General features: G+C 48.6%; 2 protein-coding genes across 3 annotated transcripts in view; one reads left to right on the top strand and one right to left on the bottom strand.

Annotated features, from left to right (window-relative positions):
• The window catches only part of TAF12 (TATA-box binding protein associated factor 12), a 33,722-nt gene extending 23,018 nt beyond the window's left edge, over positions 1-10,704 (top strand). The window contains exons 4-6 of the mRNA XM_039230621.1: positions 2,020-2,134; positions 8,639-8,727; positions 10,228-10,704. Coding sequence (XP_039086552.1) covers positions 2,020-2,134; positions 8,639-8,727; positions 10,228-10,263 — 240 coding nt within the window. The 3' untranslated portion in view covers positions 10,264-10,704. The remainder of the gene's footprint in view (positions 1-2,019; positions 2,135-8,638; positions 8,728-10,227) is intronic.
• A 5,955-nt stretch (positions 10,705-16,659) lies between these two features.
• Positions 16,660-20,252, bottom strand: RAB42 (RAB42, member RAS oncogene family). Of its 2 annotated transcripts, none has more exons than XM_039232554.1 (2): positions 20,173-20,252; positions 16,660-17,203 (listed from the first exon to the last, which is right to left on the bottom strand). In XM_039232554.1, exon 2 carries the CDS (start codon positions 17,095-17,097, stop codon positions 16,780-16,782), a length of 318 nt encoding a protein of 105 aa, XP_039088485.1. In that variant the 5' UTR covers positions 17,098-17,203; positions 20,173-20,252; the 3' UTR covers positions 16,660-16,779. The 2 variants fall into 2 exon arrangements, with proteins under 2 accessions (XP_039088485.1, XP_039088477.1); XM_039232546.1 differs by lacking the exon at positions 20,173-20,252 and adding an exon at positions 17,815-18,107.
• Positions 20,253-23,461: the final 3,209 nt, after the last annotated feature.

A 23,461-nucleotide genomic window follows, 5' to 3' on the forward strand; every position in this document is an offset into this window, starting at 1 on the left:
AGGTGCTGCAAGGGGAAAATCTGTTTAATTCTCATTGGTGTGCCCTCTGTGGACACCTTCCATCTGCTAGATTAGATCCCACTTTTCCTCTGTTATCTCCTTGACAAAAATTTACTTTAAAAATTTATTGGATATATGTAAACCAACTTGACAATAAACTATAAAAGAATTTTATTGGAGGGGCACCTGGGTGGCTCAGTTGATTAAGCATCTGACTTTAGCTCAGGACATAATCTTGCAGTTCATGAGTTCAAGGCCCACATCAGGCTGTCTGTTGTCAGTCATCACAGAGCCTGCTTCAGATCCTTTGTTCCCCTCCCTGTCTACCCACCCCTGCTCATTCACTTTATCTCTCAAAAATAAATAAATAAACAAACAAACGAATAGATTTTAATTGGAATCTCTAGTCTGTTAAGTTTTTCCTCTCCTGTTGTTGTTCTCTGTGTGGATATGTCTTTTTTTCCTTTTATTGTTATTTTAATGGATTTAGGGAAGAAGAAGAGGTCATTTTTGAGGTTGATCTACCATGTTTAATCAGAAATCTCTCCATTTGGGGGTGCCTGGCTGGCTCATTTAGTAGAGTATGTGACTCTTGGTCTCAGGGTGGTGAGTTCAAGCCCCATGTTGGGCGTAGAGCTTACTTTAAAAGAAAGAGAAAGGGGTGAGTGGGTGGCTCAGTGGGTTAATCATCCAACTCTTTTCTTTAGCTCAGGTCATGATCTCACAGATTATGAGTTCAAGCCCCACGTTGGGCCCTGTGCTGACAGTGTGAAGCCTACTTGGGATTCTCTCTCTCTCTCTCTCTCTCTCTCTCTCTCTCTTTCCCCCTCTCTCCCTCTCCCTCTCCTTCTCTATCCCTCTCCGTCTCCCTCCCTTCCTCTTTTCCTCTCTCCCTACCTCTCTCTCTCTGCCCTTCCCCCACTGGTGGGTGCTCGCTGTCTCTGTCTCTCTTCCCCCTCTTCCTCGCCCCCCCCAAAATAAATAAATAAACTTTACCAAAATTGCTGGGGAAAAAAAGATATCTCTCCATCAGATAGTATCCATTTGGTTTCATAGGAAAAATAACAATCCAAGAATAGTCTAGCAGAATAAGGAATGTCTGTCTATGATTATAATTTTATTTTATTTTTTGTCAGCAGAGGAAGCAAATGTATTGACTGATGAAAATTCCAAATTTTTCATGTAGATTTTTAGATTCAAATTCTGATTTTACTCTTCACATAGTCCAGGATAGTGACTTCATTGATAATGAAGTGGGAAGAACTCAGGATTTAGACATGGACATGGAAGTTGAATCCTGGTTTGAATGCTTAGCAGTTGCATGCCCATGAGTCCACATCCTTTTATGTAGAAGGAGGATAAAATCCATGCCCCATTTTTTTTCACAGGATCACTATAAGGACTAGGTGAGATAATGGAAATAAAAATGCTTTAGGAGACTGAGGAGGAAGTATAATGATTCACTTTTGTTTTCCCACCTAATTCAGAAGAAAATATGAGGGTGAGGGATTGGGCTGGTTGACCCCTGCCAGGTAGGAAGTACAGAAAGTGACGTCCTCAGAAAGGTGTGAGTTGTACTCAACCTGGTTAATGAGTTGATGGGTTTTTAGTGTTATCCTCACTCCTCCTCCTCACCTTAGCCCAAATGTTGATTCCAGGGCTTCCAATAGAAAGCCCGAGTAGGGGCGCCTGGGTGGCTTAGTCGGTTAAGCGTCCGACTTTGGCTTGGGTCATGGTCTCACGGTTCGTGGGTTCGAGCCCCGCGTCGGGCTCTGTGCTGACTGCCAGCTCAGAGCCTGGAGCCTGTTTCAGTCTGTGACTCCCTCTCTCTCTGACCCTCCCCTGCTCACGCTGTCTCTCTCTCTCTCCTAGAAATAAATAAAACATTAAAAAAAAATAATTAAAAAAAAAAAAAGAAAGCCCGAGTAAATACGTGGTTCAAGAAGACACAGTTGTCCCAGCAACAAGAGCCTACTCTGCCAGTGTCATGGTTACTCTCCCACTTTTTGTCTTCCCCAGATGCTGCTGCAGATCGCTGATGATTTTATCGAGAGTGTGGTGACAGCAGCCTGCCAGCTCGCTCGGCATCGCAAGTCCAGCACCCTGGAGGTGAAAGATGTCCAGCTGCATCTAGGTATGTGGTCTTGTTTCTGCCGGAGGCATCCACACTGTTGCTCCTTCAGGACCACCAGGAATCTCCAGTCAGAGGAATCTTCATGTCAGAATTAGGCTCTTGGGGGGCGCCTGGGTGGCTTAGTCGGTTAAGCCTCCGACTTTCGCTTAGGTCATGATCTCGTGGTTTGTGGGTTCGAGCCCCGCGTCGGGCTCTGTGCTGACTATCAGCTCAGAACCTGGAGCCTGTTTCAGAGTCTGTGTCTTCCTCTCTCTCTGACCCTCCCCTGCTCACGCTGTGTCTCTCTCTCCTAGAAATAAATAAAACATTGAAAAAAAAAATTTTTTTAAAAAGTAACCTAAAAAAAAAAAAGAATTAAGTTCTTGGGCTCTGGGATGTATGTACTCATTCCACAGCAGCATTACATAGAGAAAGGAAATCCATCTGTGGTAAGCAGAATGAGCCCAGGCACTGGGTTTGCCGCTTTCTGTCTGTATCACCTTGTCCTTCCTTACCTACTTTCTCTTAGAGCCTGTTTCCTCATTTGTAAAGTGGAGATCATAATAGCATCCCTATAGAGCGATCGTGAGGATTATGGGTTATGTTTGTCAAGTGACTTGGCACAGGGACTGGCGCAGAATAAGAGTTTCATAAATGTAGCAGTTATGTCTCCACCATTTAAATAATGGTGTTTCTCTTCCAGTTTTTAGCCTATTTATGCACCCCCCCCCAAATTGTAATCATAATATACATACAATTTTGTGTTCTGTTTTTCTACGCTAAATTCAAGCTTGGGTTTTTCTGAGATAACATTGATAACCAAAATCACTTGGGAATCAACAAACCCCACTCTGCTTTGGTTACAGTGTGATCAGAAGAAAGTGAACAGCCTTGTGAGTACAGAGGTAGCCAAGCCAACTGAATGAGGCAGATTGAGGGATTTGGTGTAAATCAGCCTGTGACTGATTACTTTTTTAATTTTTTAAAATGTTTTATTTATTTCTGAGAGAGAGAGACAGCGTGAGCAGGGGAAGGTCAGAAAGAGAGGGAGACACAGAATCTGAAATAGGCTCCAGGCTCTGAGCTAGTTGTCAGCACAGAGCCCGACGTGGGGCTCGAACCCACGAACCCTGAGATCATGACCTGAGCCGAAGTTGGACGCCCAACCGACTGAGCCACCCAGGTGCCCCAGCCTGTGACTGATTACTGAAAAAGGCTTCCTTCCCAGGAAGATATGGCTTGGGGAGGCGCTGGTCGTCTTGATGGAGTAAATAACACACTTCTGGTTAACGTTGCTGGTATTAGTAATAGAGGACAGATATTCCAGTTATGTATTACTGGGTAACAAACTGCTCCAAGACAGTGGCTTAAAACAATAACAGTGGTTTATTTTGTTCATGAGTCAGGGGGTTGACCAGGCCTAGCTGGGCAGTTTTGCAAAGGGGTTTCTCATGCAATTAAAGTCAGGTGGTGGCTGGGGCGGAGATTGGTTTGAAGGAAGATGTATTAGTCTCCTGGGGCTGCCGTAACAAAGTGCCATAAACTCGGTAGCTTAAAACAACAAAATGTATTCTCTCACAGTTCTGGAGGCCAGAGATCTAAAATCAAGGTCTAATATGTAATAAAACCATGATCTCTCCATGCTCCTATGGAAGAATCCTGCCCTGCCTTTCCCTAGCTGCTGGTGGCAAGCAGTCCTTGTCATTGTCTGCATATAGCCGCCTCATTCCATCTCTGCCTCAGAGTGGCCTTCTCCCCTGTGTGTCTCTCAGTCCACCTCTTCTGCTCCTTAGGATGCCAGCCATACTGGATTAAGGGCCCACCCTCCCCTGTATGACCTCATCGTAATTAGTTACATCTGCAGTGACCCTGTTACCAATATGTCCTGAGGTGCTGGGGTTAGGACTTAAACATGTCTTCTTCTTTTTGAGGAACACAATTTGACCCAAAACAGGGTTTCATCACGTCCAGGTCTGATACTTGGGCTAGAAGCTCTCAAAAAGCCGGGACTCCATAGGTCTTCCTCTGTCTGCAGTCTCCCTACATGGTCTCATCCCGTACAGTCCTGGGATGGCTGGGCTTCTTACATGGTGGCTGCAGGCCCCCGGGATGAGTGTCCCGTAACCAGCTGGCAGAAGGTGCACGGCCTTCACTGACTGACTGCCTGAAGCCCCACAGCGTCACTCCACCACCTTCTGTTCTTTGAGGCAGTTACAGTGACCTGTCCAGGTTTAAGGAGAGGGAACGCAGACTCCACACTGAGGGGAGGCATGTAAAGGAATTTGCAGACATGTTTTAAAACCACCACAATGCAGGGGCTCCTGGGTGGCTTAGTCGGTTAAGCGTCCGACTTTCGCTTAGGTCATGATCTCGCGGTTCGTGGGTTCGAGCCCTGCGTCGGGCTCTGTGCTGACTGCCAGCTCAGAGCCTGGAGCCTGTTTCAGAGTCTGTGACTCCCTCTCTCTCTGACCCTCCCCTGCTCACGCTGTCTCTCTCTCTCTCCTAGAAATAAATAAAACATTAAAAAAAAATTTAGAAATAAAACATAAAAAAAAATTTTAAACCACCACAATGCAGATAGATAGAAAATAGAATGGTGGCAATGTGAGGCTGTGCGAAGGAGAGATGGGCACTGGTTTAATGTGTATGGAGCATCAGTTTGAGATGATGCAGACGTTTTAGAGATGGATAGTGGTAACGGTTACACAACAGGTGAGTGTGCTTAAGGCCACAGAACTGCACACCTAAACATGGTTACAGTGGTAAATTTTATGTGTGTTTTGCCACAACCCTCCTGCACATAACAGATTGTATTACTTTGAGTGTTTAGCATTCCTATTTTAAATTTTTTTTTAAGTTTATTAACTTTTTTGAGAGAGAGTATGTAAGTGGGCAAGGGGCCAGAGAGAGAGGGAGAGAGAGAATCCCAAGCAGGCTCCATGCTGTCAGTGCAGAGCCGATACAGGGCTCCATCTCACAAACTATGATATCTTGACCTGAGCCGAAATCAGGAGTTCGACGCTTAACGGACTGAGCCACCAAAGTGCCCAAAATATTTTGTATTTTAATTATTGAAAATAACATTGAACTATTAGTTTACTCACTAAGGGTGAGAAGTAATTGTCACAGAGACAAGAATACTCACAAAACTGCATGGCCGGAACAGCTTCTATAGCAGGCGTAGTGGAGGCTAATGAATAATCCGATCACTTGGGGAGCGTGGGGAACCGGGTACTGAATGGCACCGGACCACCCAGGTCTGCCGCACACCACCCACAACAGAGATGGGCTGTAACCTCTGCACACGTCCTCTCTCTGACAGACTGGGATGTGTGCTGTCAGCTTTGCTTCTCACCCTATTTCCTGTACTTGTGTAAATAACCTCCCTTTCTGACAGAGTCTTTAGAAATGTAGAAGTTTAGGGGCACCTGGGTGGCTCAGTCGGTTAAGTATCCAACTCTTGATTTTGTAAATTTTTTTTTTTAATGTTTTATTTATTTCTAGGAGAGAGAGAGAGAGAGAGAGAGACAGCGTGAGCAGGGAAGGGTCAGAGAGAGAGAGAGAAACAAAAACTGAAACAGGCTCCAGGCTCTGAGCTGGCAGTCAGCACAGAGCCCGACGCGGGGCTCGAACTCACGAACCGCGAGATCATGACCTAAGTGAAAGTCGGACGCTTAACCGACTAAGCCACCCGGGCGCCCCTCCAACTCTTGATTTTGGCTAAGGTCATGATCTCATGGTTCATGGGTTTGAGCCCCACACCGTGCTCCGTGCTGACACCTTGGAGCCTGCCTGGGATTCTCTCTGTCACCCTCTCCCTTTGCCCCTCCCCAACTCAGGTCCTTTTTCTCAAAATAAATAAATAAACTTAAAAAAAAGAAATGTGGAAGTTCAATGAGATAATGTACATGGAATGCTTTGTACCATGCTGCTTTATTTTTATATTTTTAAATGGTTTTTTATTTATTTTAGAGAGAGAGAGACAGAACACGAGCAGGGGAAGGTCAGAAAGAGAGGGAGACACAGAATCTGAAGCAAGCTCCAGGCTCTGAGCTGTCAGTGCAGAGCCTGACATGGGGCTTGAATTCATGACCTGCAAGATCATAACCTGAGCCAAAATCAGACACTTCACCAACTTAGCCACCCAGGCGCCCCTACAGTACTGCTTTATACCACACATTTTACTGTACCTCTTAGTCACTAATGATTATTGTTGCTATTACATTAATATTATATAAAATATAAATATATGCATATTTAAAATTGTTTAATTTTCATTTATTTTTGAGAGAGAGAGTGAGCAGGGGAGGGGGGAGGCAGAGGATCCAAAACAGACTCTGCGCTGAGAATAGAGAGCTGATGTGGGGCTCGAACTTACAAGCTGCAAGGTCATGACCTGAGTCGAAGTTGGATGCCCAGCCGAGTCACCCAGGCACCCCTAAATATACGCATATTTACATATATTGCTACACATACTTACATGTGTGCATTCTTGCCTGGTAGTTACTGTTTTTTTTTTAAGATTTTATTTTATTTTTTTAAGTAATCGCTACACCCAATGTGGAGCTCATACTCAAAATCCCAGGTTCAACAGTCACATCCCCTACCAACTGAGCCAACCAGATGCCCAGCTGCTCTCTTTCTTTAAAGAGACTATTTTAATTTTTTTTAATGTTTTATTTATTTTTGAGGGAGAGACAGAGACAGCATGAGCAGGGGAGGATCAGAGCGAGAAGGAGACACAGAATCTGAAGCAGGCTCCAGGCTCTGAGCTAGCTGTCAGCACAGAGCCCCACGCAGGGCTCGAACCCACGAACCACTATATCATGACTTGAGCCCAAGTCGGATGCTTAACTGACTGAGCCACCCAGACACCTGGGTGCCTAAATAAATTTTAAATTTATTCCTTTTTTTTTTTTTTGATGTTTGTTTATTTTTGAGAGAGAGAGAGCATGAGCAGAGGAGAGGCAGAGAGAAAGAGGGAGACACAGAATTTGAAGCAGGCTCCAGGCTCCGAGCTGTCAACACAGAGCCTGATGTGGGGCTGGAACTCCCGAACTGAGAGATCATGACCTGAGCTAAAGTCAGATGCTTAACCAACTGAGCCACCCAGGCGCCCTGAGAACAATCTGTTTTAAAGGCTCATTTTTTTTTTAAGTTTGTTATTTTTGAGAGAGAGAGAGACAGAGCATGAATGAGAGAGGGGCAGAGAGAGAGGGAGACACAAAATCCAAAGCAGGCTCCACGCTCCAAGCTGTCAGCACAGAGCCCAGTGCAGGGCTTGAACCCAGGAACTTCAAGATCATGACCTGAGCCAAAGTCGGACACTTAACCAACTGAGCAACCCAGGCACCTGGGAATAATCTTAGTGTCACTTTCAAGGACTGACAACAGATACTATTTTCAGAAGGCTTCAGCTATTTTTATTTTCTTTTTTTTTTAAATATTTTTATTTATTTCTAGGAGAGAGAGAGAAACAGCGTGAGCAGGGGAGGGTCAGGGAGAGGGAGACACAGACTCTGAAATAGGCTCCAGGCTCTGAGCTGGCAGTCAGCACAGAGCCCGACGCGGGACTCGAACCCACGAACTGCGAGATCATGGCCTAAGCGAAAGTCGGACGCTCAACCGACTAAGCCACTCAGGCGCCCCAGCTATTTTTATTTTCAAAGAAATCTTGGAAGAGAGCTGTATATAAAATTATCCTAAAACCAAACATGAATCATTTATTTACCCAATAGTTACTGTTCAGTAGACACAAAGTATAACTATAAAATCACTAATACTCAATTTAAGTAAGTGGCTGCCTGGGGCAAAACAGATTTGCAAAACAAATATTTTCGGTGCTTTTGGGGCATATGATAAAGCATCTAACTCCTTTTGAGTAGGCTTGTTCCCTAAATAATCTTATATAAGTGTAATTTTTTTATAGTGGGGATACTTAAAGTGCCACACACTTTTATTTGTGGTTTTGGGGGGGTCCATGTAGCTTTGCCAATTACTGATGTAGTCAAATCTCTGCTCTCTTGGAATTTCTAGGGACATTTCTTACAGGGATGACCATATCCAGGGCACCAGAGCACAGGGCTGCGCTGTGGACATACCTATGTCTATATCCATATCTCTGTGGATTTATCCCCTGAGATTTTGATCTCAGGATCGTGTGTTCAAGCCCCATGTTAGGTGCAGAGCCTACTTTAAAAAAAAAAAAAAAAAAAGGCAGCTAAGAAACAAATGACTTCTCTGTTCTCTTGAGCTGCACGGAAACTTTAGGGCTCATAACTCACAACCTGGACTCATTTCCCCCTTTTGTCATTGCATGTAAGTCGAATGGTGTCATTTCAAACCTTGGAGGCACCATATGTGATTTCCCCCATTTGTATTCCATAGACTCCCTCTGCAAGGTTACTGGTAATTAACATAGCCGATTGCTCAGTTAGTCCTCCCTGGCCCTTGTCTGAGGGACTCCCTGCACTCTGCTGCTGCCTTCCCTGTCCCCTTATCTCTGTGCTGGCCTCTTCCTTGCAGAACGCCAGTGGAACATGTGGATCCCTGGATTTGGCTCTGAAGAAATCCGACCCTACAAAAAGGCCTGCACCACAGAGGCTCACAAACAGGTGAGGAGCCTTCAGAACCCCAGGGGAGCCACAGCTGATCCCCTGAGCTGCGTCTGAGGGAGCAAGGCAGCTCCCACAGCTGCTGTCACGGCAGTTGTCACTTCCCCCACAGAGTAAGCTCCACTCCCTGGATCAAAGATCAGAGAGGGCAAGAGGCAGCAGGGCTCCATGGGAGAACAGTGGGATACATCCGTGGTACTTCGCTGTTCCCGCATGTGGCCTCCGTTTTTCCTCTCAGCCCTGATGGGCGCCACTTAAAGCTGATGACTAGAGATGCTTTAATATAGACAGAGCTCCCCCCTCCACGTCTCCCTAATGAAATCCTCCTGCATTATTGCTGTCGGAATGTCATATGTGGCCCTCTGACTAGAGGGCAGTTTAAAGAAAGGAGACATAAGCCATACTTGTGCAGGAAGGTCTCACCCAGACTGCTGTGCTAGACATTCTGACCCCTGTCCCAGCTTCACCTTTGTTCTCTGTCCCTCTGACTGCAGAACTGAGGGGACAGTATGAGAACTAGCTCCACTTCTGTGAACAAGTTGTCCCTGTCATCGGTCAGTCTGATAGCAATGATGGCTTCCTCTTGACAATGTCTTAATTTAGCTGGCTACTCTGATTTCAAAAGTGAGTGCTTTCCCAGCTTGATGGGCACAGTTTTGAGTGGTTCTAGCTGAGTGTCCCTTGCTTTTCCATATCCTGGGATCTCTGGAATGTGTGTGTTTACAAAGCTCACAGAGGAAGCCTTACGTGGAAGCCACTGATAGCCTGAATCAAGGGATCACAGTATCCTTCCGAAGGGGATTCCTTCAGACAAGGGATGATCATTTAGGCTTTGTTTCCAAAGTATCTACTTTTCAGCCCTATCTGCCTCCCTCCATCCCCCAGCCCCCCCTGTTCCTCCCCCCCGCCACGAGTATCATAATATTAGGACAATCTCTTGGTCAAAGAGTAAGCAAAGCCAATCAGTAGTTTGGCCAATGGCTGGAAATTTGAAACCTGTGACCTGAATGTTTCCCTGATGGGTTGTGGTGGAAGTTGTTAGTGTCAGTTTCCTTCATTGTAGGTCATCAAGAGTGAAATGTCAGCTCCCTTTATGCATGACAACAGTCTTGAAACAGTCCCCTTCCCTATTTTCTTCATCCTCAGAGAGATTGGGTTCTAGAATCCTCAGAGATTGGGAGTCTAGAAAACATATGCTTTGGTGACCTGTCCCCTAAGTCTCCAAAAGGCAAGAGCTGCCACCTTCGGTTTTTAACTTTCTTGCCATCCTGCTAACCTATGGCAGTTTGGGTCTTTTGGTCCACAGAATGGATCCACTGGAGTCCAAACATCCCTTGGGGTCCCGAAGACTGCTCTCAGGCTCAGAGGAGCCTGCTGAGCTGTGCTGTGCATGTAGGTTTGCAGGGGCTGCAGCTTGTGGTATTGACCATGCCACGCATGGGTGACTAGGATAGTTCCTGGCTCTAACCTGTGTTATTGGTTATTTTGCTCTCCTTTCAGAGAATGGCATTGATCCGGAAAACAACCAAGAAATAACACATGGAAAGGTCAGGGAATGGACAACAATGTATTTGGAGATACTTGAGCTGAGACCTCAGCCATCTCATCCTTGGATTTTTTTTTTTAATGCTTTACAGAGAAGCATATATTTTTTATTAACAGTGCAGCAATATCTATAATGACTGAGAGGATCTGCCAAAAGAATAAAGCCTCCTATCCAACTTCCAGTCCCTTTTCCCTGCCGTCTCAGAGAGGAATGATGTATCTTCCAGAGAAGATTTTATTTGTGGTGTATTATATAAGTGATTGCATATGGGACAAAACATTATGATCTTGTTTGGTGAGACAGTATTAGCAGGATTTGTAGAGGTTTTTGTTTCCTTCTCCCTTCCCCTTTCCCTGTACTTTGTAATGTCAGTGTTTATATGAATATGACTTTCATTTGCTTTTCCAGAATAAAGAAGTCATTAATCGAAAGACCCAGGGTATACATGGCTTACAGCCTTTGAAAGGCCAGAGGGAGTTCAGAGGACAAGCAAGGCTGGATGTAGCACTCTGTCAGCAGGGGGCAGCACCATTATTTATTGCTGTGAGAAGGAAAAAACCAGGAATTTTTCTATTCTTTTACTCCAAGGAAGGCCATAGCATCAGTAGGAGTTTGAGTCCAATTTCTCTGCCATAAGAATGGGGCAGTTTATGGCAGGGCGATCTGCTTTCCTGAGCCCTAATCTGAAGAGTTTCGGCAAAGCCTTTTTTGATCTGCTGTTCTAGAACTTCTGGAGTTCATCCTTGGCCCTAAGAAAGGATGGCAGTAGCTTGGGAAAAGGCCCATCTGTGCGAGTGCCTGTCTGTTCTCAGTTGTTGATATCCCTGATCCCTGTATTTTCAACACCATGCAGAGGAAACCAGGCGCCTTCAGACCTCAGGGTCATGACCTTCAGTGGTACCTAGTATCTCCCTGTCCTGAGCCCAGCATAGCCCTTGTGGATTGTGAGGGTTTCCTAGGCTTCAGGAGGCGTGGCTCTTCCATCCAGGGATCACCAGCATGGGTATACCCACCGTGCCCTGCCCTTCTCCTCTGCCTTGAAGCTTGCCCTGAGATGGGACCCTGCTTTTCATTCCCTCCCACTCGGAATTTGGTCCCATAACCCCTGTCTTCAGGCCTCGTAGATCTCTTAAGTGAGCAGCCCAGAGGCTGTGCTGATGCTCCTATTGCTCTTGGCCAACGTCTCAACATAGCGAGCACCCAAAGAGGCAGCCAGCTTCTCCTCTTCCTCCAGCATCACCTGTTGCTCGGTCACCAGGTCACTTCTGCGGCCTACCACCAGGAAAAGGATGTTGAAGAGTTTCACTTTTTCCAGAACCTCCTGATGCCACTGCGTGACACTCTCAAAGGATGTTCTGTTGGTGATATCAAACAGCAAAAGGCCTTCTCACTGAGTTCTGATAGTAGGAGCAAGTCACTGACCTTGACAACCAAGAAGGAATCCAGAATTAGTTCATTAAGAACAGAAAGGGACAAAAGAATCAGGGCAGTTTAATGGAAAGAGCTGGGATAGAGTCAAAAGGTCTCAATTCTGATCAGCTGTGTGACAGGTAAGTGGCTTCATCCATCTTGAGCCTTGTCCTATCTCTGTGTGGAGGGGCTTATTCGTTCAGCAAGTATTTATAAGCTGGGCCTGGGCCTGTGCCGGTGAATAAAAACATGGAGCAGTCCTGCCACAGGGTGAGTATAAAACTGCCTCTGTGCCTAGCGCCGCAAAAGAGAGGTTTGCAGGACTGGGGGCGGTGGGGTCTGACCAGGTGAGTTGAGTGACTCAGGTGAAAGGGTGGAGATCTCTTTGGTGGAGAGAGAACTGCATGGAAGCCAGCCCCCAAGGCAGTGTAGTGAGTGAGGTGAGTCAGGCCAGGTCATGCAGTGCCTCGTAGGCCCCAGCAAGAATGTGCTTTACCCAAAAGGTAACAGGAGCCACTGAAGGATTTTCATCAGGTTTGCAGTTTTTTGTTTTTGTTTTTATTTATTTTTGAGAGGCAGAGAGTGAGCAGGGAAGGGGGCAGAGGGAGAGGGAGACACAGAAACCAAAGCAGGCACCAGGCTCTGAGCTGTCAGCACAGATCCCGATGCGGGGCTCGAACCCACGGACCTCCAGATCATGACCTGAGCCGAAGTCAGACATGTAACCCACTGAGCCACCCGGGCGCCCCAATGTTTGCAGTTTTAAAACCTCACCCTGGCCAGGAGGTGGAGTACAAATAGCCAGGAGTGGGGAAGGGAGAGGGCAGGTGTGGAAGCAGAGAGATTCATTAGAAGGCTGTTGCCTGGATCGAGGTGGTGGTAGTGAGTAAGTGGAGGGCAGGGGGAGTTCTGAAAGATGGTTTACGCGGCGCACTCAGCATGCTTTGACGACTGCGTGTAGGAATACAGGACAGGGGCATCACCAAGTGATCTGAAAGGCATCTTCTGACTTGGTGTGGCCATCCTTCGTGCAGCTCAGCCCCACCCTGGGTGCGAGGCCCTCTTCCTTGTTGGCTGAGTAACCATATCCAGATTCCCAGAGCCTCACCCAGTGCCGAGGAGCTCAGGGGCGGCAGGGCCGATGGACTCCAGCATCCGTGTAGAAGTCCTTGGAGGGTGCTTACCGGTGCCTCGTGCCATGCTAAGCGCCTTCCACAGAGAAGCTGTGTTTTCCCAACAAGTCTGAAGAAGGAAGAATGTGCCTGGCCTGTGTCACACATTGTAATTGTAGTATCTTATCTAATCCTATGTTCCCAGGAGGAAACTGAGATTTAGTGTTTAACTTAAAGTCACACAGCTTGTGTTGGTGCTAATGCTTGAGCCAAGTCCATCTGACTTCCGGTGCCTGCACTCTTAACTCTGCCCTGCCTCCCTAGGTCTTATGGAGACAAGATGGGGGTGACTAAGAACAGCACATGCAAAGGCCCAGAGGTGTAAAGAGGTCAGTGCATCATGTGGCTCAGGCACAAGGTGTAACACTGGGAGAGGATGTCCAGAGATGAGCAGCAAGTAAGCTTGAGAGGTGGACAGCATGCAGGCAATAGTGCCAAAGTCTTCAGAGGCTGCTATGTGTATGTGTGTCTGTATGTCTGTCTCTCTCTGTCTTGGCAGGAATGGGAGGGTGTAATGTTGGTGGCCTAGCAGGCTAGCCTTCCCTAGGGCTTCCTACCCCTCTTCAGCTTGAGCAATACCTTTTCCTAATTGTGGGACATTTTTAGGGCTAATAGAAAGATAAGAGGATTCTGATGCTAAAAACAAACATATAAACAAAAAGTTTGAGAACTGCAGGTGATGGGGAGCCCGTGGAGGTTTAGGGCGAGGACTGATGTGTTTGTGTTTGCATGTTAAAAGCTTTGCTCTGGCTGCCAGTGTGGAGAATGGAGTCAGAGGCCGTGGGAGGGGTCCAGCCAGGAAGTTGCTGCCGTTAATTTGGACTAAAAATAAAGGGATGTGGCATGCGAAGTTTTCCTGAGAAAGTATTAACCAAAAGACCGAGGTAGCGGGTGGCTGCAACAACAGGAGTGAATGTTGAGGACACAAAAGGAACCATCTGGGACCAGAAAGCCATCCCGGAAAGGCCCCTGTGGCCGCATGAGGTGAGGCAGGGAGGAGGAGGCCAGAGCTGGACTGAAGCCCGACAGTTACCTGTAGTTAGAAAAGGCCCCAGCATCACCCAGTGCAGCTCCTTATTTTACGGGTAAGAACATCAGGGTCTGGAGAGGTCATTATGACCTGTCTGAGGTCACTGGCAAGGCCAGGACTCGGACCTGTGCTCTTGGCCCATCGTCATTCCTTCTTATGGAAACCCTGGCCTTGAAGTGCTACGGTCTAGTGGGGCAAAATGGCAAGAGACCGCAGAGCCTGAAATCTCAAAGAAGGTAGCCACTCAGATGCCCTAAAGCCCAGAGACAGAATTGATACATTAGGTTGGGCCAAACCTTGAAGGATGAACAGAGTTTTGACAGAGATGGAGAAAGGACATTCCGGACAAGGGACAGGCACATGAAAGACCCAAAGGGAGCTTGTTAGCAGAAGGAATTTAACACTTACTGGGCACTTAACACATGTCGTCATGTTTAATCCTCTAACAAGCCTGTGAGGTAGGAGTTCTTCTCATTTTACCATGAAGCCTGAGGCTCGGAGGTAGAGAGGCTGAACTCCCACCCTGACATCTTCGGTTCCATCTTGTGTGTGGAGAGCAGGATGGGTCTTCCCACTTCACGCACTAGGTTTCAGACCCAGGGCAGGCAGGGTCTTCAGAAAGGGCCCACAGGTGGCTGACTTTGGCTGTGTGCCTTCTAAAGGACAAAAGCCTGGATCCAGGCAGGGAGCTGAAGCTGCTATGCCTGGAGGGTTTAGCCTGGGTGCTGCTTTGGAGAGGGACTTTTGTTTGCTCAGACTAGCCTAGGGATAGACCTGAAGGGATGATTCTGGAACTTCACCCCAAATAAGGAAGCAGAGCCCAGTTCACATCAGGGGTGGAGAAGGGGAGTGGGGTGGGGGTGCGGTCAGGATCGTCAAGAACTTTGGTAGAGTCTGGAATCCTTGTTATTTCCCCCAAGTATTTACTTCGGTAGTCTCTGTTCCCTTACAGTGATTAGTAGCAAAAGCCTCAGGGGAAGAAGGGGACTTCCATTTTGTGAATTCCCACTGTGTGGCCAGCATTGCCTTTGACTTCTCATCTAATGCTTTCTAAAACCCCGTGAGTTAGGAATTACTATCCTCATTTTCCAGAGGAGTCCACTGAGGCTTGCAGAGATGAAGTGAGTTCCCCAGTGTCCCACAGTTACACACAGTGGAGCTGGGAGGCAAACCCAGGCTTGACTCCAAAGCCTACCCTAGTTTTGGCAGCTGGGATGAGGCTCTAGTTAAGAGGTGATACCTGGGGTGCCTGGGTAGCTCAGTTGGTTAAGCACCTGACTCTTGATATCATCTGACTCTCAAAATACATGAACTTAACAATAAAAGAGGAGGCAGTGCACAGCGAGACCCACCCTGGCCCGGCCCCTATGGGGGGAATGGGGTGGAAGCTAAGAAACCCACCCTGACTGGAAACCTCCCAAGAGCCCTTGGAAGAAGGGATTAATAAGGAGGAGGAATCTGAAACTGAGGTAAGTCGTGAATTAAGTGGTTATGCTCTTCTGCTGTGGCAACTGTCCATGCCCTTCCCGTGCCCACTGGCACAATGACACCCCTCCTGCTGATTCTTTTTTGTTTATTTTGAGGGGGGGGGGGAAAGAGAGAGAGAAAAAAAACGTGTGAGTGGGAGAGAGGCAGAGAGAGGGAGAAAGAGAATCCCAAGCAGGCTCCTGGCTGTCAGTGCAGAGCCTGATACCATGCCAGCTCAACCTCACAAATCCTGAGATCATGACCTGAGCAAAGATCAAGAGTTGGATGCTTTCAGAACTGAGCCACCCAGGTGCCTCACACCTGCTGAGATTCTTACCAACATAAACACCATCTCCAGGAAGCCTTCCCAGTTTGCCCCAAGACATTTTCTGCCTAGCAGTCCCCTATTTCTCCAGGATGCAATTTCTGAGATGAGGATTAGTGAGCAGACATGATTAGGGGATTCTGGAGATCAATACCAGCCTCAGGGAAAAAGGGGAGGAAGTGGAACTGAGTAGAGGGAGAATTTAGCTGTGATGTTGTAAGAACAGTGGCCTCAATTAGCCTCATGAAGAAAGACAAAGAAAGCCAGGCTCCTCCCAGCCCCCAGTGGATTCAACAGATCAGCATTGAATTTTGGATGTGGGCAGCCCTGAAGGGTAGGCAGCTCCCAGAGAGTGCTTTGAACCCACCATGGACACCATCGCCCCTCCCAGGGACATACGGGTGGGGGTAGGGTTCTTCAGCCCTAAAGGGACAACTTGGTGGCTAATCAGAGTATTCACTGTGTGCCTACCCTAGGAGCTGCTCCCTCGTTCATCCCCGCATCCCAGATCCAGATCAGGCTCCTGGCCTTGGAGTAGGGGCTCTGGGCAGCAACCCTGAGTTCCAGGGCACACATTTAAGACTCCTCCAAACCTGAGGACCTAAGGAGGCTCCGAGGTAGGCTTGCCCTGGGATTCCCCTCCCAGTCCTCGCCTGTGCAGCAGCGTCCAGACTCCGCGTCCGAGCTCAGAAACGCTGCCAGAGCTGTCAAAGAGGGGAACGAGGGATGAGGACAGTTCTTGTCATTCAGTTCTTACCGGATGGCTGGCTCTGGGCCAAGCATGCATGTCCCGGCATCCACTGTCTCATTGATGCCCACACACCCCCAAGCCCCCTGCGGTGATGTGGGTCTTTTATGAGCCCCACTGACAACTCAGGAAACGGGCTGAAGGGCAGGAAGCCACTGCACGTGTGACTTCTTAGATCTTTCTGGAAGAAAGTCTTTCTGAGACCCCCAAATCCAGAAGGCATGACTGCTAGGATACTGTTTATATTAACCCTTTGGATACATCCTGCCATTTGCTCTCCAGAAAGCTCCTGCCACTCCCCACTCCAGCGGCACTTCTGGGGTTGGCAGTGCTTTAACCCTTTCCCTCCCAGAGTCAACAAGGACATGGGCGTGAGGGCTGCTTCCTGTGGGGGGACCTGGGGACTTGGGCCTTGTGGATGAGCCGGACACCCCCCCAATCCTCCTCCAGCTTGATGTCCCCCTGCTCCAGAGCCTGCTGGATGGTGTCAGCAAGGGTGTTGAAGGCCAGGTCCACATTGCAGTTCTTTTTGGCCGAGGTCTCCATGAAGGCCATGCCCAGCGAGGCAGCCAGCTCCTCTGCCTCCTGAGCCGAGACAACACGGGTGCTCTGCAGGTCACTCTTGTGGCCAACCAGTAAGAAGATCACCTTGTCTGGGCCCTGAGTGGCCATGACCTCCTGGTGCCAGTCGCAGATATGTTCAAAAGACTTCCTGTTTGTCACATCAAAGACCAGTAGGACACCTACCACGTTCCGGTAAAAGGACCTGGTGATGCACCTAAAGAAGGGGGAGTGAGCTGGGAGAGGTTTGTGCCTTCAAGACCCCCCACCCCCAAAAGACAGGGCTTCCCTCCGTGCACTGGCTGCCCAAGTCCATAGCTCTTTTCACACTGCTTGGTGCTTCTCTGCTCCCTGCGTCCCTGTCTCCCAAGAGAGTGCCTGTACTCCTCAGCTAGGGAGCAAGTTCGAGTCCCATGCCCACTGGACCACACCTCCGTTCCTGGAGGAAGCGCGATGTTTTCCTGATTGCAGCTTTTTGCTTCCCGTTCTCTGCCTGGCAAACTCCTACACATCCTTCCAGGCCCACCCAAATCTCTCTTCCTTTGACGGCTCCCTGACACCTCCAGATCTGCTCCGTGGGCTCTCTCAGGAGTTGGGTCCCCCATCCCTCCAGGTTTCCCGGGCGGGGCCCTTCTGCCCTCCCAGCGTCCGGGTCTCGGGCCACTGGCTGCCTTTGTGGAAGGACTCCGAGTGAGGGACCGGAGACCAGGGCATTCGCCAGACCTGTACCTGGGCAGTGAGGCCGACCCCGTCGGGGGGGTGGGGGGGAGCCGTGGAGGGCGGGGGCACTGACCACCCCCAGGTCTCTCACCCCCGCCCCGCCCGCACCTGAAGCGTTCGTGGCCCGCGGTGTCCCAGAGCTGCAGCTTGACGCGCGGCCCGGCCCGCAGCTGCAGCTTGCGGCTGTAGAACTCGACGCCCACCGTGGGCGCCCCCTCGGGCTCGGGCTCCGGCTCGCGCTCCGAGGCCCCGGGAGCTCCCGCCACGTAGCGCCGCAGCAGCGACGTCTTGCCCACGGCCGCGTCCCCCAGCAGCGCGATCCGGAACTGGTAGCTGCATTCCCGTGCCTCCATGGCCCCCTTCTCGCCGATCCCGCCGCCCTGTAGCCAGAGACCAGCGGCCCGGCCTCGCCCCGCCCCGGGGCCCGCAGGCTGGCGCCGCCCCCTGGGCCCCGGCGCGGGGACACTGGACCGCGGGGCCGGGAGATGGGGGAGGCGGGGGTGGGGGCGCGTTCTGCTGGGGACCCACCCAGGAGGCCGGGCAGCCGAGACACCCGGGCACGTGCTCGCCTCTCTGAGCCCCAGTTTCGTCTTCCAAAATGGGGATAATAACCCCTACTTCGCAGGATGAGAGATGAAAGGAGGCAGTGTGGGTTGGAGGAAGAGCGAGGAAGGAGAACCAGACGGGCACTGGCGGGAGACCGACACCGCCAGGGCGTTGGTCCACCTCATTCAGTCGCCGGCTGGCGCCGTGCTGGCTTCTCTCCAGCCCCACTGCCCAGGCAGTTCCCCGGTTGGGCCCCTGCTGCTGGACCTGGAGACGCCACTCTAGAAAGTAGATGGTTTCTAGATGCCCCGTCCTCGCCCATGTGCTCCTTTCCTGGAGCCCCACTGGCCCTGGCCTAGGGCCTCCCGTTCCATGGTCAGGTTCAATGTTTAACAACCCCCATTGCATCCTCAGCACCGGCCTGGGCTGGGCCTCAGGGCCCAGAAAGAGACTGGGCTGGTAGAGGAGGCAGGACAGACAAACGGGATTCCAGAGGGAGTGAAGCTGGCCTGGGGCCTTGACAATTAACATTTATGAGGCCAGATAGTCAGTTCTTAGCACTCTGCAGGCAACAGCTTTGAGAGGGCCGCTGTGTGCCCATTTTAGAGCTGAGGAGATTGAGGCTTGTCTCAGGTCACAGAGCATAGCTGAGACTCACATCTCAGTTTGTCTTAATCTTCATCACCCCCTTGATGCCACGAAAGGGGACTGCAAATCAAGTACCAAGAGTTATCAGGGCGCAGTGGTCAGGTCCCATTTGAGTTAGTGGCAAGGGTAAGGCAGGGACAGCTGCTTCCAAGATCCACTCTACTCTCTCTGGTCAGGACTTCTGGAAACCCAGGGCATCAAGGCTCAAGTTCTGGCTGGTCTCAAACAGCTTGTCTAGTGGTTTAATTCCACTGTCCCACTGTGGGTGAGTTTTACGTTTAACTTGTTTTGGCAAATTGGTGATGAGGGGAAATCCTCACCATTGCAAACAATTACATCCTATTTCCTTCTCACCTGGTGAGTTAGGTGTTATTCTGCTCATTTCCACAGATGAGGAAACTGAGGCCCAGAGAGGTTAAATAATCCAAGGTCACTCCTCAGGGAATACAGACTAGCTGCCAAATTTACCCAAGGGCAAAGCCTTGTTTGCTATTTCTGTTTCTGGTTGGATCTAGGAAGGCCCAAGTTTTCTTCTGGCTCTTTGTTTGTTTTTTTTTTTTTTTTTTTTAAGTGTGTGTGTGTATGTATATATGTATGTAAGTAAGTAAGTAATCTCTACACCAGCATGAGACTCACAGCCCTGAGATCAAGAGTCACGTGCACTACCAGCCGAACCAGCCAGGTGCCCCTCTTCTGGCTAACTCCTAACAAAACAATGAGAAGCCATTTTGATGGGTCTCCACTTAATCTCAGTCATTGGTCACCTGCAGGGTAGAGCCTGAAAAGGCCCGTGTCTCTGCTCCTTCCCGACCTCTAGGAGTAGGAGAGAGAGAGGAGCCTCAGAAGGGTGTGTGTTTGGAGAAGGAATCCTTCCTGCCAGGTTTGCTCAAATCAAGAGTCCGCTCCACTCCCACCTGGTCCACTGATTCCTCCATTGAGATATGCTCCCCACCTCTGTTCAGCTGGAAAAATATTTTGTGTGTCAGGTCCCTACGGATGCGCCAGCCTCCTCCTCCCCCTCCCCCCCTTCCTCCTTTTTTATTTATTTTGACACAGAGAGAGCGCCCCCCCCACCACACATGCATGCACATATGCTTGAGAGAGTGGGGGAAGGGCAGAGAGAGGGGCCAGAGAGAATCCCAAGCAGGCTCTGTGCTGACCATGCAGAATCTGGACCCAGGAATCATAAGATCATGACCTGAGATGAAACCGAGTCACAGTTAACCGACTGAGCCTCCCAGGCACCCAGCCCTTAGCCGCCTCTTTACCCACCACTGGTACTCTGAGCTCCAGCCATACTCAACATCTTTCCTCTTCTCAACCTTCTGCCAGGAACACTCCTCTCTCTTCAAAGGGCCCCTCTCCTACTTCATACCTTAGATTAGATCCCTGTCCTTCAGAAGCCTCTTCCCAACTGGCCAATGAGGTCACATGAACTTTTGGCCACTGTGCCATCTCCCTCCTAGGTTACTTGAGGGCAGTGATCTATGATTGCATCCTCAGTGCGTGGCACAAAACACGAACTCAGTAAATATTTATGGTTGAATGAGTGAATAAAAGTGGGTGCATGCTATTTATTCATTAATTCAGTCGGTCAAATCCCACAATAGAGCTGGACTCAGGGAGCTACAGGGTCAGAAAAGACCTTGTGTAGGAGATGATGCTGACGCTGAGTCCCCAAGGACAAGCTGGGGAGGTCAAAGAGGAAGGGCGCTCCAGGCAGGGGCATCTGGGCAAAGGCAGAGAGGCATGAAACAGCTTGAAATGCAATTTGAACCCAATATTCCCAGAAGCCTTTGTGGTTCACACATGTGGGCAGTGCACTGTCAGCACTAGACTCTTTGAACTTCCTCTCCTGGACACTCTTGCTGTGGGCTAGGGTCATGTGCCTGACCTCTGCACCTAGCACCAGAGTCCAGATGTCAGCTGACCTTGCCATAGACTCGCTATGTGATTAGGGTGAGGAAAGTGATTTTCCCCCCAATCCTGCTTCCCCTTCTGCTAAGTAAGGCAGATCCGGGTGCCCACCTCACAAAGTAGTTATGGAGGAGCCATATCACATGGCCAGTGAGCAGTGCACATTTACATTAGGTAGGTATAGGTTTTAGTTCCAACTGACACTTACCAGTTATGTGGTCTTGGCCACATTTCATTCATTCATTCATTCATTCATTCATTCATTAACTTAGTAATTGTTTCAAAAAGTGCTGTCTCTTATATAAACCGGGCACTTACACAGCAGTGAAGATAAAAAGACACAATTCCTGTTGTTGGGAGCTCACATTGTAATGGGGAAGACAGAAAATAAATCCATGTATAAAGTGATGTCAGGAAGCGGTAAGTGCTGTAAATAATAATCATGCAGGACAATGGCTCGAAGGGTGGCAGGGTGCTATATCAAAATAGGGTGTTCTGGGGGCACCTGGGTGGCTTAGTCGGTTAAGCGTCCGACTTTCACTTGGGTCATGATCTCGCGGTTCGTGGGTTCGAGCCCCGCGTCGGGCTCTTGTGCTGACTGCCAGCTCGGGAGCCTGGAGCCTATTTCAGAGTCTGTGTCTCCCTCTCTCTCTGACCCTCCCCTGCTCACGCTGTCTCTCTCTCTCTCCTAGAAATAAATAAAAATATTAAAAAAAAAAAAATAGGGTGTTCTGAGGAGGTGGCATAAAGTGAAGAGGTGAGTAATGTGTGGTCTCTGATATCCGGAGAGGATAGTCCCAGGCAGGAGAACAGCAAGAGAAAAGGCCCTGAGGTGGGATCAGGCAAGGGTGCTACAAGCAGAGCGGAGAGGCCGAGGAAAGGGAGCAGAATGAATGTGGGAGCAAGTGGTGGGTGATGAGGGCAGAGAGGAGGAGGAACCAAATCATCTGTGGCCTCAGAGGCCATCATGGGACTTCAGCTTTTATTCCAAATGTGTTGCAAAATCAGTGCAGATTTTTGAGCAGGTGAATAATACATTTTTTCTTGGTTATGGTTTTATTTTTATATCTTTATTGAGGTATACTTGACACACAGGAAACTGTACATATATGATAGTGTACAATGTGATGAGTTTTGATGGGCGTGTATATCCATGAAACAATGGCCACAACCATGTATCATGCCAAAAAGTTTCCCCGTGTCCCTTTTTAATTCTCCTCTCCTAACTGCCCCCCACCTGAGTTGCTTTTTTTAAATGTTTATTTTTTTGACAGAGAGAGGGGAGGGGCAGAGAGAGAATGAGACGAAGAATCCAAAGCAGGCTCCGTGCTGTCAGCACAGAGGCTGATGTGGGGCTCAAGCCCACAAACCGTGAGATCATAACCTAAGCCAAAGTCGGACACTCAGCCAACTGAGCCACTCAGGTGTCACTCCCACCGTGTGGAGAGTTTTAATTTTGATGAAACATAACTTATTAATGCAATATTGTACTGGAGGTCCTAGCCAATATTAAAAGACAAGAAAAAGAAAGAAAAGGCATCCAGACTAGAAAGGAAGAAGTAAAGCTGTCTTTATTTACAGACATGTGAAAAATCTTAAGGAATTTACAAAAGAGCTGCTAAAACTAATATATGAGTTTAGCAAGGATAAAAGTTAATATGCAAAAATTAATTCTATATATACTAACAATAACCGTTTAGAATTTGAAATGGACAAAAATACCATTTACGGTGGCATCAGAAATACAAAAACTTAGGGATAAATTTGACAAAAGAAGATCTGTAAGCTGAAAATTACAAAACAGTGTTGAGAAAAATTAAAGATGACTTAAATAAATGGAGAGGTATACCATCCTCATGGATGAGAGGACTCAAGATTGTTCTCAGGGGCACCTGAGTGGCTCAGTCGGTTGAGCATCAGACCTCAGTTCAGGTCATCATTCATGAGTTCAAGCCCCACATCGGGCTCACTGCTGTCAGCCTGTCAGCACAGAGCCCGCTTTGGATCCTCTGTCCCCCTCTCTCTGCCCCTTCCTTGGTTGCACTCTCCCAAAAGTAAATAAATATTAAAAGAAAAAAAAAAAGATTGTTGTCAGTTCTCCCCAAATTAAGTCTACAGATTCAATGCAATTCCAACCAAATCCCAGTAGGCTTTTATTTTTTATTTTTATATTTTAGAGAGAGAGCATGCAAGAGGAGGGGAGGGGGAGAGAGAGAGAGAGGGAGAGAATCTTAAGCAGGCTCCACACTCAGCACAGAGCCTGACTCGGGGCTTGATCCCACGACCCTGGGATCATGACCTGAGCCAAAGTCAAGGGTCCAACGCTCAACCACCTGAGCCACCCAGGCACTCCCCAACCAGTAGGGTTTTTAAAAGATACAAATTAGGGGGCTCCGGTCATGGTCTGTTCAAGCCCCGCATCGTGCTCTCTGCTGTCAGCACAGCGCTCTTCAGATCTGTCTCCCTCTCTCACTGGCCCTCTCCCATGTACATGAAAGCTCTCTGAAAAATAAACATTAAAAAAAATACAAATTTATCTGATACTAAAATTTATATGGAGATGCAAAAGACTGAACAGCTAAAACAATTTTGAAAAACAAGAACAAAGTTGGATGACAGAGAGTACCCTATTTCAAAACTTATT

The sequence above is a fragment of the Hyaena hyaena genome, unplaced genomic scaffold (assembly GCF_003009895.1).
Source record: "Hyaena hyaena isolate Hyena2069 unplaced genomic scaffold, ASM300989v1 scaffold_3, whole genome shotgun sequence".
NCBI lineage: Eukaryota > Metazoa > Chordata > Mammalia > Carnivora > Hyaenidae > Hyaena > Hyaena hyaena.

Coding starts and splice junctions, on each gene's coding strand:
- RAB42 (XM_039232546.1), bottom strand. CDS start 18,059: ATGGAGGCACGGGAATGCAGCTACCAGTTCCGGATCGCGCTGCTGGGG. Junction 17,204..17,814: donor GCGGGCCACGAACGCTTCAG/GTGCGGGCGGGG, acceptor CCCCTTCTTTAG/GTGCATCACCAGGTCCTTTT.